The sequence below is a fragment of the Stegodyphus dumicola genome, chromosome 1 (genome assembly GCF_044657685.1).
Source record: "Stegodyphus dumicola isolate Sdum_Otavi_A_Nest chromosome 1, ASM4465768v1".
NCBI classification, from domain to species: Eukaryota; Metazoa; Arthropoda; class Arachnida; order Araneae; family Eresidae; genus Stegodyphus; species Stegodyphus dumicola.
This window is the reverse complement of record NC_140768.1, coordinates 265,667,099-265,691,361: the sequence shown is the minus strand read 5'-3', so window position 1 is coordinate 265,691,361 and position 24,263 is coordinate 265,667,099. Positions and strand designations below refer to the sequence as shown.

General features: G+C 33.4%; 1 protein-coding gene across 3 annotated transcripts in view; it reads left to right on the top strand.

The window, feature by feature from the left end:
* The window catches only part of LOC118185828 (alkaline phosphatase-like), a 101,573-nt gene extending 78,021 nt beyond the window's left edge, over positions 1-23,552 (top strand). For 2 of the 3 annotated variants that reach the window (XM_085827744.1, XM_035355745.2), the window contains exons 4-9: positions 1,393-1,556; positions 5,935-6,136; positions 10,084-10,224; positions 13,418-13,612; positions 16,365-16,478; positions 21,614-23,552. In XM_085827744.1, the coding sequence (XP_085683870.1) occupies positions 1,393-1,556; positions 5,935-6,136; positions 10,084-10,224; positions 13,418-13,612; positions 16,365-16,478; positions 21,614-21,900 (1,103 nt within the window). In that variant the 3' untranslated portion in view covers positions 21,901-23,552. The remainder of the gene's footprint in view (positions 1-1,392; positions 1,557-5,934; positions 6,137-10,083; positions 10,225-13,417; positions 13,613-16,364; positions 16,479-21,613) is intronic. The other variant, XM_085827750.1, reaches the window with a different exon arrangement.
* Positions 23,553-24,263: the final 711 nt, after the last annotated feature.

Sequence of the window (24,263 nt, the reverse complement as noted above, 5' to 3'; positions counted from 1 at the left end):
TCAACAACTTACCCGGCGATATACTTATTAAATAGCCAAAAGAGCGTATCAGCAACTCAGCGTAACAGCAAGGACAAAATAGTAACGTGTGCTGGCTAGCGAAATCACGCTCTGAATAAACTACTCATTTCGTCTGATTTTATACTCACTTCAATTGACTTTAAATTTGCATCCTTGCGAGGGAAAATGACAGGTTCAGGAAAGGGACCAAACATTAAAAAAAATGTACTATAATTGTACTAAAAATGCAAACAAAGGAAAACCCTGCACTGTTTGCAAAAATTGCAATAGATCTACTTGGACGCTTTCCTGTTACTCGTAATAGAAACCGGTGGATTATTGTTTGCACTGATTACCTTACCAGACTTACAGTCGCAAAGGTAGTACCAACTGCTGAGGCACCAAAATCGCCATATTTATAGTTGAAGAAATCGTACTGAAGCACGGTACCCCCAAAGAAATGCACAAGCCACAGACAGTCGCCAACACGACAAGTGGCATCAACCTGACAGCTAAAATATCGGTGACTTAGTTTGGGTCTTCACTCCAGTAAGAAAAGCTTTTAAGACACTACTTTGGACCGTATCGAATAACACGACAACTATCTGACGTGATGTATGAAGTAGACATTATGGAACAAAAAAGGAGACGACCGAGTTCAAAAGACGTCGTTCATTTTTAGGGTTGAAACCGTAGCTTGATCCAAAAGGAAAATTAGAAGATGGAAGACGCCCAATATTTCCAGAAGATTTATTGCAAAAAGCCAGCCCAGATCGCAGCAGGACGCTGCTTTTTCCTTAAAACAAGGAAACATAACGAAAATTGTTCCTTTCGGCCAAGCACATCGTCGTACACTGAGTAAGCTGTCAGATTCGGAAACAGTAGATCCCGAGTTTGAAGCCTATCAAAGGCAAAACGCCTAAAAGTTGAATTTGTTTAAATTTCCTTTATGTTCCATTTATTAGAGAATGTTCTCCATTTTCTAGAACCTTCCAAGTCTGAAACGTTACAGCTTGTTTATCAAGGGTATAAAAGCTGGTACTTACTCAGTTCGAATAATAGTCTTGAGTTGAGATTTGAGTAATTTCCTCTTCATTTGTCTGAGTGCGATCATTTCATCTACGCGACAATACGTTAAGAATAATTATTAAACAGTGAAATAGAATCACTTTGTCTCAAAACTGTGGGAATCATTTAAATGCGCTGTTAATCAAAGCAATTAGAAATCATTGGCTTAGATAAAGATTTGAAAGAAGAAGCCAGAACTTCGTAAGCTTGCTAAGAATGAATGACTTCATATGAAAACGACAGGGTGCGAAACGAATTGTAACTTCATATAATTGATACATCTTTCAAAAAAAATTTTGACGCTTCTTTTCCCTATTTTTGTAGGAAAATGGACAGGTGTGGTGACGACTACTCGCGTGACACATGCTACTCCGGCTGGGACATACGCACACACTGCTTCTCGAGATTGGGAATCGGCTACACCAGACCCTCAATGCAAGGATATCGCTGATCAGCTAGTAAATGAACTTCCTGGGAAGGATATAAGAGTAAGTTGGTATTAGTGATTTATTTTTCATCGAGTAATAATGGAAGATCGTTTAGGAAAGCAAAAACTTTTCCTAAACGATAATTTAGGAAACCTAAATTCTAAAAGTCGTTTAGGAAAAGAAAAGCTGAATATGCATAAAGTATTTAAGTGCATGCAGGGCTTAATTTCTAAAATTAAAATATGCTGCAACCCTATGGAAGGTCGTCAGGAAAAACTAAATAAATAACATAATAAATAGTTAAAACTGATAAAATATAAATAGGTAAATAAAATTTAATCAATTGAATTAAATTAGTGTCAAACAGTTAAATAATCACATATCGGATCTCGTCTTTTTTGGAACTTTGGCTATAATTGCAATTTCACTCAAAAATTAAAATGGGATCCGTTGAATTTAAACCTCGGGTATATAATGTACTCTTTCAAAGGCTGGTAAAACAAAAATCACTCTTTTGCAAGCACAATGTAAGGCGTTTGAAGCGTAACTAATGAGAGTGAAGAGAAAGCTAGAAATAGTACAGAAATGCAAACATTTTAAAGGAGAAATCCAAGCGGGTGTTTTTCCTCAAGGGAAATCGGTAGTTTTAGACATGTTTGTGTTTCAACAAAAGTTAGATTTCAGAATTCAGGCTCATGAACGGAAGTATCAATTTCTGAATCTTACATATTAGTGACATAACATGTCATGAGATCAAAAGAATTTTCTGCTGAAATTCAGTTTCTTAAAAGAGAATCTTATATAAGGTCCCGGTGCATTCCTGCTAGAATTATGACTCATGTCAAAGATTGAGAAGTACCAGAGCCCGATTCCGCTGAACTACAGCACCGTTTAAGCAGAGTGTAGAGAATATTCGAAAAAGGTTGACTGCAGGTTATTATTTCCTTAAATTGTGATCGCAGATATATATTTTCAATAAAAATTTACGAAAATTTTGTAATAAACTATTTGAAAGCTGTCTCAATATGCAGGTAAGAGGATTTTGTAAAAATAAAATATTGCTAATTTTCTCGTAGCGACTGTTTAGCTAATATGCCGTATGTGAAACTAACCAGAGTTCCTGAACTCATAAATAAGCATCAATACTGAACATCACCTCTCTAAGACGACCACCTCATCAGAAGGTCAAAATAATCTGGATTTATCGGGTAATTTTCTTAAACAGGTCTCACTGTACCGTATTTCGGAAGAGTCTCGATAGAGAGAAAATTAAACTGATAAATTATTCCTCGTGCATTCATAAATTAAATATGAAAAAAAATCAGTATTTTGATGTCAAAAATAGTTATGAATGTATTCCAGAACGAATTAAATGGCTTAAATTATTTTCCTAAACGTATTACTAACGCAGATATAGAAATGCAAGAATAAGTGTTAGGATTCCCTTCGCGCCTTTTCGAGTGAATTAGTTTCCTTGCAGTTCCTAAAGCTAAACAATTGTCGGTTACTAATACTAAAGTAACCGACTAATACTAAAGTAACCGACAATTGTTACTCAGATAAATGAGACGGCTCGTTTGAAATTGACAGACAAGAAGTTTCCTTTTAGGCGTAAACATCTTATTTCAATTATTTGCAACGAAACCGCTCCATTGCAAACTCATTTCTTTCAAAAAATTTTTAAAACTACTGTTCTAACCACAGTCTCACGATACACCGAGGCGCTGCTACTCTTTTTCAAACAAAGTATTAATGAGGTAATAATACCATAAGTTACCATAAGTGGCGCAACAACAATAGCAATAGAAATAGTACATCACAGAGTTCGTTTCTTCCTGCTCACCTGAGCTAACAGATAACCTCTGACATTTAGACTGCGCATGCTTAAGGGCAGGATTGGAGAGCGTGAATTCTTTATATCAATTAAACATTTCATCTATCTTTCAGGTGTGTTCACGCATGGAAGTTGTATTATCATTTAGCCGCAATGTCCACATCATATTTATATATTAAAATAACTCCTCCCAAGGAAATTGCCCCACTACAACATACATCTTTCAACAAAGGTCATGCCCCCAGCCCAAGTTATAAATTTCCTTCCGTCAGCGAGACAATCCGGCCGATATGGATCGCAGTGGATCTGCTGTCTCGTTGATGGTGTCAAGAATGTTAAGTTACTAATATATGACAAAGCTGTATTGGTAACAGAATACATTTTTGGCTTTCTCGAAGACAGACATAATTTGATTGTGTAAAACGTATGTTAGAACCTAAGTGCTCCTTAGTTTACAATAAATTTATTATTTGTAATATTTGTAATTATTATGTAATTGCTTATCTTTTGTGGGATACAGATTCAACCGAACCATGAAAAAAGTACAGGCTTCATAAAATTTGATGAACGGGGGTATTATATAAAATGTCAGAGTTCTGTCATTAAGTCATTACGTTTTCCATTAAATGCCTTGGAAGACCTTGTGCATATGATTTAGTACTCTAATTGTTCGAGATTGTAGCCTTAGCCCTAGTTTCACGTAGCTTGGGGAATTACGGGTATAATTTTGATGAAGCATATGTATATCCCATCTTTCTTCGGGGAGACATATGTAAGTCATGTCTTCTGGCACATTTGAAACATCTTGGGCTATTGTGATTGCTCTGCAGCAAGAACTTATTTACGAAGATTTTCTTACCCGCTTCATTCCTCGATACCTAGAGGAAGTACACTAGAAGTTCATAAATGTAGTTGTTCATTTTCGACTTGAGTAACCTCACGTTTTCAATCTAGATACCAAGGTTCCTTATTAATTCTTGTAATTCTTTCTCTGTGAAATAAGCATCTAAAAAGCAAAGAATAAAATTGTTTGGATTTTCTTTCCTGGGCTGGAAGGTATTTTAATGAATATTCTCATTTAATATACAGTACATAGCCATTGCTATAGATGAAGTAGTTTTGAAAAGGATCTTGATGTTGCCCCGAATGGAAAATCTTTAATCCTTAGAGGGTTATGGATGGGAAATTCCGTATCATAGGATGGCTTTCTCATCTGTTATACATAAAGATTTTTGGTGGATCGTGATAAATACGATTTCGGTTTGGATGTATAGTGAAAGAAAAGTAGTCCATGCACAAAGCGTCATTTTCTTCATGACGTTATACGGAACTTTGAAATTTTACGGCCAAACCGCAATGCTCGGAGGGTTAAATTCTTTGATATTTTATTTACTGAACATAAATAAACATCAATACTGAACATCACCTCTCTAAGGCGATCACCAGTATTGTTGTTCCAATAAGCTTATTTATGCTTGCAGGTCCCGAAACTTACTTTTCTGCGAGATTGCTGGTGCAGGCGATCTGGTTTCGTTTCTTCTGGCAGTCTTACTTGGTTTATCCAACCTTCATCAGTAGTTTTAGGTCTGTTTGGTTTCATTCAGCTATTCAAATTGTTAGAGGTCTCCGCATGATCATCACTGTCTACCTGTTTCATGGCGTCTTCAATCTCCTTGCCGGGATTTCTGAGTTTTACTAATCCGGATGTATCATTCGGTTTCTTGTACCTCATCCTAAGATCGCATAAAATTGATCCACAGTCATATCGCTTGTTTTCAAATATTTCATACACTGCTTTAGTCATTGTTATGTCGTTTTCTCATCTGCGGCTTGTTGAAACATGGAGAAATTTCAAGTTTCTTAATATTCAATATATCATTTCGCTTTTAATTTCTTTTTACATCATTTCGTTTTGGCAATATCAGGTTCCGTGTCTCTTCGATTATTTTTGACGAAGTCCTTCAGTGATTGCACTAAAAAGTCTGTAAGAGAAACATAATCAAAAACATACAATAAGCCCAAGACATAGCAGAAAGCTTACCGAGGCTGTTGTAAGTACTGCAGCGCTATTTGAGATAAATCACCTTCACTGGACGCAGATATAGCAATGTCATAATCCATGAATGTCATTGTTGATATTTCACTTTTACATTATTTTTTTCCTACGAGTTCTTTTTCTATTTCAAACCAGTGCATGTAGAATATCTTCGTACAGTAAAACTCTTTGGAATTCGTCATTCTTCTCTTTTTGCCTTCCATCCTCTTTGTTTTCTTTCTTAAATATTTTTCAAATCCTTGTACACCAGAAAATTTCAGGGATATTCGATGTCCTTGCTTCTTCATTGGTAGAATCTTTTTAGTTGACGTAACCAAAGATAAAGGTTATCTTTTAACTTTATTTAAACGTGGAAATGATAGTCGACATATCAAACATTTTTTTCGCCTTTAGAGTCTCAAAATATCTTCGTGAAAAAATGTATGGATATCTCACAAAACGGATCATTAGTCGAGAGTTCGGAGTTATGCTCTTCCCAAGGAAGAGACTGATGTTTTTATAGTCCATTGTACACTACATCATATGTTGACTGGTGCATCTTCCTACAGGTTATACTTGGAGGGGGCATTAGGCATTTTATACCATTCACTGAAAAGGATGCAGATGGTATGAATGGCTTCAGAACCGATTCGAGAAATCTTATCAATGAGTGGAAAGACGATAAAACAACTAGAAATGCCAAGTGGAAGACTGCATTTGACAAGAAGAACCTCCGGGACCTCAAAGCTGAAGAAGTAGACTATTTTTTAGGTTTGTAGGTTTTTTTTTAAATTATTATTAAATTTTAAGTTAACTAGTCTTTTCATCTTTTCATTTTTGCTGTTATTACATTACATTACGCTATGTTGCCAGGGTATGAAATTTTTGTTAATGATATTGCATGTTCATCTCATCTTTATCTCTCAGAATTCATCATCTTCATCACCTTTTCTTTTATTGTTTTGTTTCTTCCGTGACAGAAAATACTGCCATGAGAACTTTTAGTAAACTGCTCTAAATAGATGCATAAAATAACAGAGGAATCACTAGTAATTAACTGATGCTATTCCTACCCAACAACTGAGTTGATCTGTAGGGAAAGATGAGTGCATAGCACAGCGTTTGGGATTTCTGTAAGTATAATCGCACTGGAAACACTAAAATATTTTTTATCTGTACGACAACAATTGTCGTGGACAGTTCTGAACACAGAAAAAAATTCAATAACCGAACATAGCAATGGATTACTTAGCAAGATTGCAGAATCTTCAGTATTTTTCTTGTAGTGAAAAACATTATTATTTCCCAATAATATGGATTCCGACAAAACGGGGGTAGCTAGAGGGGGAAAGGGGGGACATCTGTTCCCGGGCGCAGAATCCAAGGGGCGCCAAATTGATGTTACGACATTTTAGAATTAAATGTTTTCCATCCTTGGCAAGCAGTAGGAGGTGCGAAATCTTCAGTTGCTCCTGGGAGCTGAAAACCCTAGCTACGACTCTGCGACAAAAATAGTCCATAGTTCATCAACTATACCGGCTCACTAAGAGGATTTCTCAAGGACTTCAAGAAAAATTGACTACTGGTGTATTATCCCCGAACATTTGTTTTTGAATGCGTTTATTCCTATGCAAACTCATAACTCTATTTTTCCCAAATTACATCAGAAAATTCTTTAATTCCTATCAGACTGATAGATCGTTTGTTGTTTACGTCAAAAGCAATTCCTCACTCGTCGGAAAATTCAAGCTCGGTGTCCCAGAAGCATTGCTTTCAGGCTCGATTTTATTTAACTTTTCTGCGAATGACATATGTCACACTCCCAAGAACCAGCGATTCTTACACAAAACGCTTTCTAATTCAATCTCACAAGCACATCAAACTCTCATACATGACCTAGAGACCTGGCTCAAATGTGGAAAACTAATGTTAACATAAGTAAATCTAAAGCCAAACAAGATGGCGCGTCAAATAAACATCACAGCAATAATTCATGAGCATGGCTCAGTTATCTCATCCGCTAAATCACTCGTAAACCTTATTGTTATTCTCAATCAAAGACTTAAATATAAGCCCCATATTGCATTAAAGATCTCCAAATTTCGAGTGAATAATTTCATCCCTTAATAGCTAAAACTTCCTTTAACTCTCTGATAATGAGTAATTATAGGACCATGTTGTGCCTCGTACTAAATTACATCTGTTAGTTCTTCAACAACTTGCTCAATCTTCGTGATAATAAGATTGAGGAAATGCAGACAAGAGTATTGTTGATTAATTATAGCGTATTCAAAACATAATTTTCAGACAAATCACAGATAGTAGTTCTTTGGCAGGAGTCTGTACCTACACAAAGAATTAAGGATGAAGCACATTCAAAGCTTCATAACCTAAACTGCTGATAAATATTTCCGAAACATCGGAAAAGTAATTCATTTTTACAGTTCCAAACTTAAAGGTGGAAAACAATCTTAATTTAATAGCAGAGGTGTTTAAAAATTCCCCAGTTTGCTTGGATATTATAGGTTTTGCTTCCTCCAATTTTAATGTAATTTCATTACTTTATTATTATTATTACTTAAATTAATAATTCCTCTTAAGCATTTTAACTCTCTTAATCATCTTTCACAAAAATTAGGATTTTCCTTTCAAATACCCTGCATAGCCATGAATATCTGTTCTATTCCCTCGTTTCACATTCTATTCATTTTACGCTTGCGGGTATTGAGCTTGCATTGTTTACTCAAAGGAAATCCGAAATCCCTAATTCCGAAAAATTTCACCTTAAAAAAAAAATCAATCTCCAATGTTACCACCAGTTCTCAGTCATGTTTAGTTTGCTGTCTTCCCGACAATTAGGTGAAACTATAATATAGTACATGTTATCAATGAATTATACTATTTAAAAAAATAAAATAAAATCGCTTAAATTCTTAGTTCTACTTTAAGAAATGAATTAGATATGGAAAATGTTCAGAATATAACTGGTTTCACTATGACACCTTTTAGTAAAAGTATATAAAACTTTTATTTTTGTATAGGCGCTATGCGAAGTTCTAATTAGCAACTTATTCCTTAACTTACTGAAGAACAATTTTAAAAAGTATCATAATGTGCAAAATTTGCCTTGAAAAATGATACTCAAAATTGTATGATTAATTCTAATTTCATCTGAAAAAAGGAAATTACAATTTACTAATTTCATACTGTGTATGAAATATAAATTATGTTAAATGTTCAAAAGAAGAATTAAATCTTAAAATTTCTGCAAAGGAGAGTTTGAAATCCATGCTTTTTTCTGCAATCACTTTTTTTTTTTTTTTTTTCTAATGAAAAGATGACTCTTGAGTTAACTTGAAAACCTGCATTTGGAAACTTACGAACGTATCTATCTTCATCACGGTTTTATATTATCCTTCAAACTTTAATTATATAAGGAAGTATCGCTTTCTCTCGTATGTGCTGTCACGGTGTAATTAGCAGCACTTCCAGCTATAATTTTAAGACCCTTGATTCTAATTACGGCTAGGGCACAGCTGATTTTCCGCGTTTCCGGCTTTGAAGAAAATGTAATGATAATCTCAATATATTTTTGCTATAAAAAATGTTTACCCGGGTGCCGTTAACTAATTTGACTGTGATTTTTTTTATTATTTTTATTTTTATGGCATATTTCTTTTTTTTTTTTTATGTTAAAATTTAAGTATATTTCTATATGTCACAGATCAAAACTGTTGTATTATGAATCTATTCATTTCTAAACAGCAATCATATATTCTTTATAAATATTTATTTAATTTAAAAAATCCTATATGAACGCGTGTATTTAGCGTAAAATTTTATCTTTAGTCTATGTTAGAGGCCTTTTTATGTTTTGTTTGACATGATTTGATAAGTAATATTTTTACAAGCCTAGATGTGCTAAAAAGGATTTTCATACATGAGCTGAAAATAACTGCTTGTTTGTTTTACGCCATATCGGTTTACAAAAATATACAGAAGACTGCTGTAACTTTAGATACTGGGAGAAACCTTTATGACTATCCAATTTTTCATAACCTCGAATCTACGCTTAAAAGTAGGATCTGTTTAGCGCCTCGACTGATTATAAATGAGTGCCTTATGTAAGTTTACTTCACCTTTAAGTGTGCTTTAGATGTGTACTTTTCGAACACAAACTTCAAGTTCAAGAACGATAACGTCGATTATATGCAAATAAAATCGTCTCTCCTTAACTGTCCTACACTCGTATCTTATCTCAAAACTTATCTTCTTCGTTTGCATTAATAATACATACGCAGCAGTTGGTCTGTTTGTAAACATATCTTAATGTAAATCTGTCATTCATGGTAGTTCCAAGTTAGTTGCAGCCTGCAAATTAACCAATCATCTGGAATAGTATCTAACCACCAACCCAATATGGCTGCAGAATCATCTGGAGTAGTATTTTCTTCATGATGCTTCCCCCCCCAAATAGGGTACATTTATTCCTCCTTATTGAATGACTACTACTATATTTCTAATTAGTAACTAAAGCTGCCGCATACACATCTGTTTTCATTTATTAATCCTTATGATTTTCATTATGCCTCGATTAATAAAGCTTGTTCGTTTTTCTGTTTTTATTCAATTATGTTTCTGAATATTTTGCGAAAATTTTAAATTGATTCAGGTTTCTGAGTTGCAGCCAACTGAGTGATTTTGGTTTTAATTTTCAGGACTTTTTCATTCTGATCACCTCCCCTATGTTGCCGACAGACCTGCACTCAACAAAGAGTATCCGTCATTAGCAGAAATGACAGAAGCTGCCATCAAAGTACTCAGCAGGAGTCCTAATGGTTTCTTTCTTCTAGTAGAAGGTAAAAAACGGGAGACTTCTGTCTTGATACTGCTTAAGTGTTGGAATAGTTGCAAAAAATCTAATAAGACAATGCACTTTGAGTATTAAGATAGCTACGTCAGTCTGGGTGACAAAACGAAAGGATGTGTTAATTTTTTTCCAAAATAAAATGTTGATCTGGTAGATCAATGGTTAGACTTTTTCTACCTCTTACATTAAATGCTAAATTTTAATTACCTTAAAGGCATAATTATCTTATATTAGAAAAGGCGAGGAAAAAATGTGTGTTGCGTGGGCACACTCAGCTGGTCAATGTTTACATTTACACAGAGTTAAGTGTCGCCATTTATATATATATATGTTCGCTATACTATTTACATTTGGAATAAAATTTTTACTGCTTAGAATTATAAAAAAAGTTCAAAAACTTTTCATTATTTTATTTCTATTTATTTATTTATTTATTTGTTTGTTTTTTGTTTTTTCGGCATGTTTACTCACAAAGTTTACACGAATTGTTAGCATACAAAAGTACTAACTCATCATTTGAAAGCACTGAAAAATATAGAAATGTTTGATTTAATTATTCTTTGTTTTGAAGCTGAGGATGGCAGCGATTTGTTAAGCAATTTATTGTACCATTATGTTTGAAAAATAACCGAATTAAATGCTATCTCGATAAAAATTATCTACTAATTGTCATACACTGAAAAGATTTTGAATGATACTGGCAGAAGCAATAACATCAGTTGGCAATATTTATTCAAACAATTGAGGAACAGTCAAACATCCTTAGGTCTTTGAAGGGCGGTGGTTACCTATAGTAGCCACCTTTTCTATACGTCTTACTCACTCGTGTGAGTAGTTTTCAAGACTGACCGTTTCTGAAGTTCTTTTGTAGCTCACTAGATGGCAATCAAGAAACATAAGCCAGTAGTTGATGCAGCAATTCGTCTTCAAGAAAATAAGCATCAGCCATCGAAGACAACATCACGACGATGTGCACTCTGCAGCACCAAAAAAAAGCCTGTAAGAACAGTGTGGGAATGCAGCACATGCAAAGTTGCACTCTGCTTCAAAAAGAAAAACTGTTTCCATGAGTACTATAGAGACTGATTTGTAGAGATGTGCTCTGTGGGCGGTGCTCACTTACACTAACCACCAGAAGCGGTCATTTTTTCCACGATTCTTGGAAAAAATATGTGTAATTATCGCAAATAATTTCATTGTAACACCTGGTATAGTAAATAAACCAATAGTTTTGCTGAAAAAGTTAATTGCCTTTTCCTGCCCCTCAAAGATTTAACCAACCTTCGTCGGCCATTCAAGAACATTTAAAGCAGATTGGAAAAATAACGGCACCATACAGAGCCGTTTTTTGATCGTTTGATTACTGGAGACGAAAATGGGTCCTATATGGTAATCCAAAACGCAAAAGGCAGTTTTAATAAGGGTTACAAAGGGTTTACATCTCCAAAACGCGCTTCTTTGTGTTTGGTGGAGTATTCGCGGAATTTTTCATTTTGAATTGCTGAAAGCTGGACAAACTGTTAATGCAGACCTTTACTGTGAACAATTGGATCGAGTGAACCAATCTTTAATCGAAAAATATTCAGCGATTTTCAACAGGAAAGGCGTCATTCTGCAACACGATAGTGCAAGACCGCACTGTGCAAGACGAGCACTGGAAAAAATTAATGAATTTGAGGCGGGAGGTACTGCCTCACCCACCATATCGCACCCTCGGATTTCCATTTATTCCGATCCCTACAAGATTTTCCTAGTGGGAAAAAAATTTGAAAATTTGGATGATATCCAAAATGTCATTTCGAGATATTTTACTCAAAAACCAATTGATTTTTGTCTGTCTGGGATTGGAAATCTGCGCACTAGATGGCAAAATGTTGTTGATGACGAGGGTGATTATATTACTGATTAAAAAAAAAATTGTTAAAAATTTATTCGTTTGAGTTTAATGTACGAAAGCGACATGTTCCCCCTATTATATTTTGCAATTAATAAAAGAAGTTAAAGCCATGTATTATGAATTTGAAATAGAATTGTTTCGTTTTTATCTGATTATTAGATGTTGATAATGTTCTTTGTTTTTTTTGCCAGAATCATATTATGTGCTGAGAATCAATCCGTCGAGTACATACATATGCACCAATCACATCGTATGCTAACAGTACCTCTCTCGTGTGCCAAAAGCGATTTTGTTTTTAAATTTGTTTTAAATTTGCCATCAAGTGAACTGTAACCTTTATATGTGAATTAAACTACTAGTAATCATCATATTTTTGTAAACAGTCTGGTGAACTTTTAGACCTTTATATAATAAACAAGTCTGTATTATAAATTATGTTCCCGCTGTCAAATCCCCCCTTTATATTTGACCCTCCCCCAATCCAGACGTACGTCATTTGATTGTCAACTGCTTGAAGATGTAATCCGTAGCTATTGTTAGGTAATACCGTAGACAGGAATCAAGCTGAAAAGTATCGATATATGGATCAGCTGTTCTATCGACGGAAAAATGCAAGTGTCACACTGTTTGTACCTTTAATCTCATCGATAGATAAACGCGAATCAATCCTTTGTCACAGAAAGTTTCTTAATGAGACAGGTCCACAAAATATAGTCCGAGTTAATGAAGTGAAATAACTGTGTCAGCCATATATGATGAAAACTTTGCAGTCGTTTCAAAGTTCCCCTTTTTTCCTTCCTTTTTCTTAAACTTATCCGCTATGCCATTCCACTTTTCCTACTTGTTCCACTATCTGTGTGAAAGCAGTACACCGGGTTATCGAAAATATGAATTGCTAAATCCATACATGTAGGAAGTTTGGAAAATTCTGAGTCTGGGAAGTCGATCAGCTAAATTTCCTGAAGTTATCAACGGTTTTTGTCTATTTATATTAGTTTGGTTTACTTGATTATAAAGTGAAACATTTTAAGGCTAGCTGCTTTTCGGGGAGGTTTATCTCCCCGAAGAGAAAGGATGACGTTCGGGAAGTCTATCTAAGGGAAACTGACTCGTATCCACGTTACATATCCATTTACTTTGAAACTTTACCAGAAACGGTTTTCTATTTTACATCAATCGCCTTGAATTATTCGTATGTAAATGATGCTTTTATTTTCTCGCTCTTTTCGCCTTCCATAAAATGAAAAATAAAATAATGATTTAATAACTGTTTTTCTGTTTCCAGGTGGCAGCATCGATTTGGCTCATCACATGAATTTTGCATTGAAGGCCTTGGAAGAAGGTTATGAATTCGATAAGGCCATCCAAACTGCTCTTCGTTTAACAAACCAGGAAGATACATTGATTGTTGTCACCGCCGATCACTCACACACTTTCACAGTTGGAGGAGATTATCCTATGCGAGGGAACAATATCCTAGGTTAGTCTTTATAAAGTGAATTTTAGGTTAAAGTAATTAAAACTATAGAGGGTGTTGATACATTTTTAGAGAGGTTTCGGGGCCGTTTAATTAATGTTTCACTGCTTTCGATTCCATTTGAACGATGTTTTGCGTTACATCTGTATAAACGGAGAGAATAAAGGACCCTTTTTCCCAAAACGTATTATGAAATGGATTTAAAAAGGATTCAGAAGAAATTTTTGCTTGATGTCTGTACGTACAGACGTACGTATGTGTATCTCGCATAACTCAAAACCCAGTAGTCTCAGAACGTTGAAATTTTGTACATTTAACTGATTTAACTGCTGTACCATGTGGATGTGCGCCTCCTTTTATTTATATATATATATATATATATACCCACTCTATTACCTAGCTCGGTAAGCTAGGTTTTTTTTATTCTTATATGATGGTTAATTGTGCATTTTTTGCTTTAAAATTGATTGAATTATATTGTTTTTATGTTCCGGTTAAGGTTTATATGCCTTTAGTTGATCTCCATGCAATATTTGTAGAATTTTCAACAATTTAAAAGTTTTTAAAGTTCCACTAAGCCTAAAGCCACCGCCATTTGTTTACATTTGAAACTTAGTAGCACAGTGAATTAAGTCTGATTTTGCACCAACTACAGTGTTCCTTTTTGCTTAGTGGGGCAAAAGTTTTGTGCACCAAAAAAATCTGACTTTCTTGATAGGTCGTGCAAGGAAGTCATGTGGTATCCATATCAGATTTTTTTCTGTTACAGTCATTTGAATAAACCACATGCTTCATCAAGGGTCACAATATGTATCCATTTAAATTTCCTGCTAAATGATTTTCCTTCGGGGTTCTACTAATCGTTTTGCGTTAAGCCAAATGCTGGGCAAAAGCTGGTGCACATTATGTTGACTTAAGAAATATTAGAAACGATACATACCTTATTTCGCCTATTTCCCTGTCCACTGACCTTTTTGGGGTATTTTGAAGTCTTCTCTCCATACAGAATTAATGACTGCCATTTTTTTTCCTTTTCTGATAAATAATGTTGCTTATTTTGCTAGCAGAAGTTTTAATACCGTGCATTTCACAACGTTTTTGAATTATGGACTAGGAATATTTCTCTTCGAAAAGTAAAAAAATTTATCCTTCACTCCACAGCTTGCCTACATGTGACGTTTGGAAAGAAGAATAAATGTACAAGTAGCAAACGATATTTCTCATTTTAAACAATTAACTGCTACCAAAAAATTTTATTCCAAAGTGTTTGCTTTTTTTTTTTTTTTTTTTTTTTTTTTTAGACGGATAAATGTCGGTTCACTTTTCAAACTGTTGCCATAAAATGTTAGAGTTCTGTATTATATTTGAAGAAATTAAATAATGAAAATCTGCGTAAATGTATGTATATTTCTCACATTGTCATAAAATAACGGTACATAGAGCCATCGAATTTTGAATAACGTAATCCTCCAACGAATATGAGCATGTGGAAGACCAAATTTGAAATTTGAAATTTCGATTTCCTATTTTTTAAAACTTTGACGAATTTTTGATTAACAAACTCAAGGATTTCAAAGCGAGAAATGGCAACGTTGTGCAGAAAAAAGATTATTATCTCCAGCGCGTGAGTCTCTGTATCGGAAATTCTAAAGATATGCTCGTTTTAAAACTATTTTGCGATATTGCTGTTGCACTGAATCTTATGGTTTAAGTGCGAGGAACATGATATTTAATAAAGAAAGGTAACACACAAAATGTTAAAAAACGCCCCTTTGGACGTAATTTAAAATCTGAAACATTTCAGATTTTTTTTTTCTTTTCTTTTCTTTTTTTTTTTTTTTTTTTTTTTTTCTTTCTTTTACAGGATTTTTAGCTCGATGTTTAAAATCCATCTTAGAATATCTTGCGTTTTTTTGGAAATTACGACTCTGTAGTATCGTGTAATTCTGACAATTATTATAGCTAAAAATATCAGTAACTGTTAACATGTAAAATGCAGCATCAGACCTTAACAACCTTGTCCCAAGAAAGTAGGCTTGGCGTTTGCCGTGTTAATGATTAACATTGCGCTCAAGGTTTTTTACATTTTTCCTATAAATTAACTTTTTTAAAAAATAAAACAAAGAGAAGGAAACAAAGTTAATTTTTTAACATAATTTTCTATTTCAACAGAGAATTTGTTCCTTGAACCTTTATAGGTGGAACGAAATAAATGTGTGTTCAAAATAGCGCTAAGTTTAATACTGATAATTTTAAAATTATTACCGTAATGCTCCGAATATAAGATGGCTTCCTTTATAAGATGACGGTACATTATTTATAAGAAAAAAGGTGTTTATATAAGAAGGCTTCACATATCCTAGCTCATGTTGAAAGTATGCTTTTAAGTTTCTTAACTTAAATGCCTAACTACCCTAACTGGAGGTAAAATTAAGTAAGTATATTTTTCAAAAGAAAGATAAGAAAAAAATATAATAAATAAGTGTTATACTATTTAATACACTTTAAAAACTTTAGTCTTACGTATAAATCTCTTATGGTTTTCAGGAAAGCATTTTAACATCGAATGAAGAAAGATAGAATACCTTGTCTATTATTTAGGCCAATGCATATTATTTTAACTGTTTCATTGATTTTTAAATTTTTAAATTACAGAAAACCGTTAAAGGAATATTATAAATATATAACGAAAGATGTTTATGTTTTATGCACATGTATCTTATTCATATTTTGAAAATATACAACTATTTTTCAGGCATCGGTGGTGTGTCTGATGTCGATAATAAGACGTTTACGACGCTTGGCTATCACAACGGCCCAGGTTACAAACCTGATGCTCGAAGTCGGAATTTAACAGAGGAAGAAGCAAGTGAGTAATTTTCTTTCTGTATTTGTAATTTTTCTGAGAGGGGGAAAAAAATTTCAGAGTGTCATGAAGCCGAACTAAGAAGAACTTGCTAATATTGCTAAGAAGTTTTGCTTTAAAAATCGCTGAATTTCTTGCAATAGCTTTTGCTGTGTGTGTTTGCTGTGTGTCACACAATAGCTCTATTTGTGTGTTCGATAGAACGACGGTCAGAGCAATCCTCATTGGCATTCTGTCAAAACGCTTAGACCCGGAAAATAGGAGTATCTAATAGAAATTGATGCGTTTGTCTGAAGGAATTCAAGAACGCGCTTCTAATCATTTTTGTATTATTGAGATCTTTTATGTAATTATCGTGTAAAATTTCTGTAATTAACTTGTAAAAAGTTAAAGAGGGGTATAAAACACTTTGCCTCATAGGTATCAGCTGTTTATCCTAAGTAAATATATCGTTCTATATTACGTATTTGTTGATGGTCATGAGTACTCAATTGTTCAATTGTTCGGGCAGTTGCGCATTTCAGTACAGCGTCCCGCTTGAAAGTATACGCCGAGAAATATCCTGTATTCCGTAAACATTCCCAGATTTTGAAAATATAGTTGATATGGATTTTATTGCTCCTCCATATGATCATGAAAATTTTTTTGAGGGATCAAAAGTGTTTTCAATAACCAAATGATTTGTTTTCTAGACATAGCACAATGCTCAAAACTTCATCATAATCTGATCTCGAGAAATCCATACAAAATTTGGTTTTTCTGGATTTCCATTTCAGCTGCCATTTGTGCTTGACAGCGGCCGAGCGGTAAAGTCGCTGAATACTTCTAGCTTGGTCCGAGGTTAGAATCCCGCGAACGGGCTGGCAGTATGGGCGTTTTCATGGTTTTCCCCAAGTTTAACTTGTATGCGAGGTCAGTTCCCTTGCAAAGACTTTCACGAAGACTTTCACTTTCAGTTCCCTTGCAAAGACTTTCACTTTTCATCTCTCCCCTTTGGCAAATAGCCATCGAGTGCTTTGCCGTAATCAAATAAAACAAACCTTTTGTGCTTGGAAAATAGGCAATGACATTAAATCATCTGAAGAATTTTACACGGATTACCTTTTCAGAAATATCACAGAATATAATTATATTGTTTAACTTCCACACATATTTATATTTATTCTTATTATAACTTCCAGAATATAATATTTAACTTCCAGAAGAAATCATTTCGAGGAAGCACAATTATTTGATAACAAATCATTAATGAAATGCTGTACTTCACAAGCTAAGATATTCGCAGAAATTAAAACTAAATTTGAACGAAATGGAATGAGATTTTCCTTATAAATCAGTATAATTATGTTTCTTTCAAACCTGTAATTATTAAGTGAATTGCGGTTTTTGGAAACAATGGCAGCAGCATAGTATATATTTCGATAATTTTTTTATTGCAGTGGAAAAATTATTATCACAAACCATCAGAATAAAAGAAAATTTCTAGGAAAAATGCAAAAAGAGAAAAAATTGCTATGGTTAACAGCAGTAGTAACAAATAATGTCACGTATTTAGGTATTGCTTTATCCAAAACAGTACGTATTTCAATTGGGAATTATCTGGAATACATAAATTTTGTTAAATCCTCTGTTAAAAATAACCTGTAATGTGAACATAAATAATGTGTAACGTGAATAAACTAAAATAATGTGTAACATGAATACAAACAAGCTCCCCTTAAAAAATCCTCCACAATGACATCCCTCGCCTTAGGCAGCTAGCGCTCAAGTTCTTTGCTTTTATCTAAAATAACCCAATCCATTAAAAATGAATTGCTAAGCGGGAAAAATAAATTAAGTGTACTACCATTTCTCTTTTGTTCCCGTTCACTCCTATCGAATTACAAGAGCAATATAAATAAAGGCATTGCTTTTTCTGTTTTGAAGTGGTCTTCCTGTATAGGGGCGTAATTTGCATAATCAAATAAAATTATTCTCCAAATTAAACAGTTTAAAATGCAAGTAAATTGTTAATTACATTTTTCTATTTATTATAATGCAAATGCTTTCTGTTTCCTGTTTTCTTTTTAATTGCTGTCTAGTTAACTGTGACAGTATGTTAACCGTCGACGTCGTCTAGAATACATGAGGCATTTACTGTACAATGATAATTCCTATGGTTCCAGTGTAACAATATTTTTGAGAATAATTATAAACATCAATATTTAACATCATTAATAGTCACCTATTCTCTAAAATCGAAATAAGCGTATTAAATGTTCGAAGTAAGAAAACTATGATTCGAACTATTTTTTTCCCAGTCGTCGAAGATGTTTTTCCTCTTTCTAGCTTAAAGAAAATCTTTTCAAAATATGAAATGCCAAGTGATATTTTATATTAATTTCATAATATGTAATGTTATATATTATCTATCTATTGTTTGCTTCTCCATCCAGATAAAAGCGCTTTTTCAGTTACTGTAAGATAAGTGCTTCAGATGCTGTAAATAATAAAAATTTCGTTAACCAAACTAAGTGGAGGGGAAATAAACAAGAGCGGAAGGAGCTATCGCAAATTCGATTTTCGGATTTTTGTGACTCTGCTTTGTTGTTGTATATCGATAACTTAAAAAAAATTAATAATCATAATTTTAGAATTCCTGCAGAAAAAACGCTGAAGAAAATGATTTAATAACACACTAAGAAAATCAAAAGATAAACAAATGGTAACCGTATTAAATTCAACATCTTAGCCGCGTCGTAAATTCATAATTATTGAATTTAATGTTATACTCCGTCGTATAAAAGCAAGGAAGTTTCATGTCTGCCACCTTTCATAAAATGTTATAAAGATGCCGGTACCTTTATGTGTGTGCGCAGCTGCCCATCAAGTTCAAGATCTCTACATGGATGACTCTGGTAACCCTGATACAGGTTGCTTTCTTCATGAAACCGAGCTTCATAAATGTACCTACTCATTTGTGCCTTGATGACAGGGTACCTTTCTGCCTTGGCAAGCAATAGTCAATTCAAAAAACTGGGTGCCGGCACATTTGTGCAAGCTGATGACTGCTAAGACATTCATACGGGTGTCCCGGCAGCCTAGACGAGGGTTGTTTTCCTTGCTATACAGAAATTCATAATGGTGCTGCCACCTTTATGTTATGATAATCTTGCGCTTTGTCAAATGATAGGTGACCCCTGAAAAGGTACCGACACTTTTTTAAGTCGCCTGCGCTGATTAGACCAACCTCATCCACTCCTGACGATAAACAAATTGTTTGCTTTTTAAACGAAGTCATTATTTCAGAATGTATAGATACGGAAGCTAGAGTTAAGCTTAAACAGAAAAATACGTGAATTTTAGAAAGGGGAGACTAAAGAATATGTTACATATCTCTAGTGTAAGATGACAGTAATGATTCTTCCGCAAGAAATTTTATTCGTTTGGATTAATTTGTCATTTTCTTCGACGAGCAGTTTGACAGAATTTTTGAAAATTCAGTATTCCGAATTTTAGACCGAATTTCTCTTTAAATGGTTTTAAATCTATCTTGTAAATTTCATCCTGATTTCATAATTAAAACATACGTAATATTTTCTGAGTAGATTTCTGTAATTATGGAACTACTAAATAGCAGACTTTAAACGCAAGGCGTTATAAATACTTCTCATATCCTCAATTTATACAAATTCTTCGAATCAGATGGAAGACATTTCATGAAAGCTTTGGTTTGCGTGGGTGTCTAATAATACACATTAAAAAACATTACTTTGAATTTGAATTGAAAGATGTTCGATTTAGAAACAAATCTAAAAGAGCCTTTTTCAGGCCATTAATTACCTTTCAAATAAGAGGCTGAGAAACAGTTTCGTATTTTAAAGTTGTTTTATAATTTCAAAAATTTATGAATTTTTAATTTATTTCTTGAAATTTAAAAACAAAAATTAATATCTTTAAGTTTAAAAGTCTGATTTGAAATAAAAGACTTTTATTATAACGGAAATTCAACACTTAGGGATTTTGCCATTTAATTAGAGAATTAGGAAAAACGTTGTGTTGAGTGAGCTCTCATTAATCAAAATTTCGAACTAGTTTTTCTTAAATAACGTCCATGTAGAGAACCTTATCTATACAGAGAAACTGTAATTGCGCTTTTGTCTTAATAATCTAGTGCGCTCAAATTCCCTTATTTCCGGCGCCCTAAGATAAACGAAACCAAGCGTGTGAGACTTCATTTGCTTTGGTTTCCGGCCTACACTGGGCTTCCCGATATAACTAACCATTTATTTAAAAATTCTGTTTTGGTAAATAAAGTCATTCATTTCCGTTATCCGTCTCGGGAAGGAGGGGGCGATAGAAGAATTTTTATGAACTGGGCCCCATATGGAGTTTGCCACTCTGTTCAATCTTGGTATAAATTCTATAATCTTAGTATATTAGTTACACAAAGTATTACAGCTATCTGCCTAAGGAGAAGGCTACCTTCGTGGCTGCCTTACTAAAATTAATTGATATTCACGTTACATGCGGGATAAACTACAAAAAGTCCATGCAGCCAGTCTCTTTGCTGGGATATAAATCCGTGATAAATTAACAATGTTTAGCTGCCCTATCTAGTTGTCTTCTAATGAGTAATATCGGTATCAGGCAATTAACGGCCCGGTGCAACTTAAATTTACCGTCAGTGTCTTTCCTAAATTCTTCCATCCAGTGCCTTACGAAATTCTTCCATCCAGTGCCTTACGAAATTCTTCCATCCAGTGCCTTACGAAATTCTAACAATTTTTGCTACCCCTAAATTTCCGAATAACTTTGTTTCATTGCGAAAAAGGAGTTCCTCATTTATATAATTGTATAATTAAGGTTTTTACTATCTAATGTTAGGATTTAAAAGTAAATGAACATAATGCGTGCATATCAAATCTTCGGGTAACATTTTAAAGCTTCCAGATGAATTAATTTCTTTCAAAACCCTAAAGAAAAATATCTTAATTTGAACCTTATATATATAGATATATTTCATTGCGCGTTTTCTTTTTTCAGTAACTTTTTAAAGCTTCCAGATGAATTCATTTCTTTCAAAACCCTTAAGAAAAATATCTTAATTTGAAACTTATATGTATAGATATATTTCATTGCACGTTTTCTTTTTTCAGTCAAGAAAGATTTCCAGCAAGATTCTGCCTTTCCAATGCAATACGAAACTCATGGAGCAGAAGACGTAGCCGTGTACGCCAAGGGACCCATGGCCCATCTCTTTCATGGCGTTCATGAGCAATCCTATATACCCTACGTAATGGGGTATGCCTCTTGTATTGGACCAAATCAGGATTTGTGTAGCAGTGCGTGGTCTTATTTAATAACCGACCAGTGGACAGCTTTCCTAAGATTCGCTACCGTGGGACTAACCACCTATGTCTTCAATCTTCAATCCTTGCATTGATGTATTTGAGTGGCTATGTTTCTTAAAATGTCTTTTTACGTCACTTTTGCAACACTCAGTCATTTACATTAGTAGTATTTCAGTCTATAAGCACCTTTTCCACTTAAAGTTGAATCATCTTTTCCATCAGCATTCATCTCCTCCATTTTAGACTATGGCACATTTACAAAGGCAGCAGCTGTTTCCTTTTTTTTTTTTTTTTCTTTTTCCCCCCACTGTAACTGAAAAACAAAGTTTTTGATACTTTGCCTAGTTCTTGTTTTCTAAACTAATAATATTCTGCTCCTTTTTGAAGAAAACTTTATTTCATTAATGATAATAATACTGTGCTGAGTTATCCTGAAACCTGAGAAATGCAGTACATATATTTTATGTATTTGTTTCATGATTGGCATGACATTGTTTCTATCGCCTCATTAACACTTTGTAATTGTGTTTGCTTACAAGATGTAATTAAAATGATTTGACTTGAAAAAAGTCCTTTTTAATTTATCAGTACTCTAGTATATTGGCATTTTTGTGGCTTTAATACAATGCCAGATGAATAAAATTAATTATATTAATTCACAGCTAGTGGCTAAAATATTTTCTCACTTCTTCATAAATCTGGTTCTTCAAAAAATTAGATTTTAGGAATCTGTGAATCTTCTTCTGTTCCTTGAAATCTGCACCCACATATCCGTACATATATAATATATATTTATGTATAGGTATATACAGGGAGAGAGAGAGAGAGATGTGTGTATATATATATATATATATATATTCGAGAAACAAATGGTTAGGGACTTCATAGGAAAGAAATTGTAAACTTTCATTTAAGCTGCAACTTTTCCTATTCTTTTATATATATGTATATATATTTTGTCTATATACACACATACACCCCACACACATACATATACAAATACATATTATACAAAACTCTATAATGTTTACAAATTCAGAATTTTTCTGCTTTTTTTTAAATGATTGATACGAATATCTGGAAATTTTTATGCTTACAACATAAAAGTGTATCAAGGCTCCTATTTCAAATAAAAAATAGAATTTTTAAATGTCTATAAAAACATTTATGACACGTAAAAACATAAATAACATACAGCAACATTATTTTGTATCAATTAACATGTAAGCTATGCCAAATTTGCAAACATTTAATGTTTTCTAATGTCTCTGAACTTTTGGTATTATATAATGCATTACATACAGGAGTATTTATATAATGCAGTATGCATTGTATAAAGAGTTATCTTGAATGTCTTAAATTAAAGATTTTGCGTTGGAGCTTTTATATTTTGGCTTTTTGGTTGAAGTAAATGAGAAATAATTCCTTTTGATGATAGTATAAGCAATACTGATCACCAACAAAGCTCATATTATATTCCTTGAATCCTCAAGGTATGAATTAAGAAGGTCGCTCACTAGAGATTTGTAGCGAATATTTAAAATCCTAAAGAATTTTTATGGACAGTATACATCAATTTCATGTAAGAGAAAATATTTCTGAAGTGCAAATGAAGAGTTTTTATTATTTAAAGTAACTTAAAATAATTTGTAATTACATGTTGCAATATGCATTTCATTTTATCTAATAAATCATTCTGTTGTAAAATACTTTTTGTGTTTAAATAAACTGATTTTTAATTGGATTGTATTTGTGCTTTTATTCCAGTGATACATGCTTTTGAATTATAGAGTTTTACTTCAGCTGCTAATAGGAGACAAATTTTTCAACATAAATGTTTAAATGCAACTAAGAGTTAAACATTTACTGCAATCAGTCTTATTTATTTAAGCGTCAGCCTCAATATCCGAATTGCATGGGACTGGACGGGGAGGGTAATAAGTTTTAACATTCATTTTATAAGATCAGTTATGTAAAATGAACAAACTGGAATAGAGTTCGGTTTGAATTTAAAGACTTGGAGAGGTATTCTCTTTTCCGTAAGACACATTTTTATTTGGATTCCACCCGACAGATGGCACTTATATTATTGCAGTATGGAATAAAATGGGAAAATTTAACATTATGCGCGTTTATTCGTTTGCATTAGCAGGCATGTTATTATAATACTGTTAAAAATGGTTCATCATGATTTCTCAGTAGCATATCTTCTTATAAAGATTTTTTTTTTCATATTTTTGCCATATTATCGATACAGCGCATGCTACCAGTGAAAGTCTGAATTCAAATGTTTCTCACCCTCGTCCTTCCTTTCCTTTCAAAAAAAAAAAAAAAAAAAAGTAATGTGGGAAGTCTTCAGGTGCAAATTGCGCTCTAGTATGCCTAATAGTTGATGTTATTTAATTTTTTTTAATGTGTCAAAATCTATGGAACATCCCCTATTAAATATGTTACA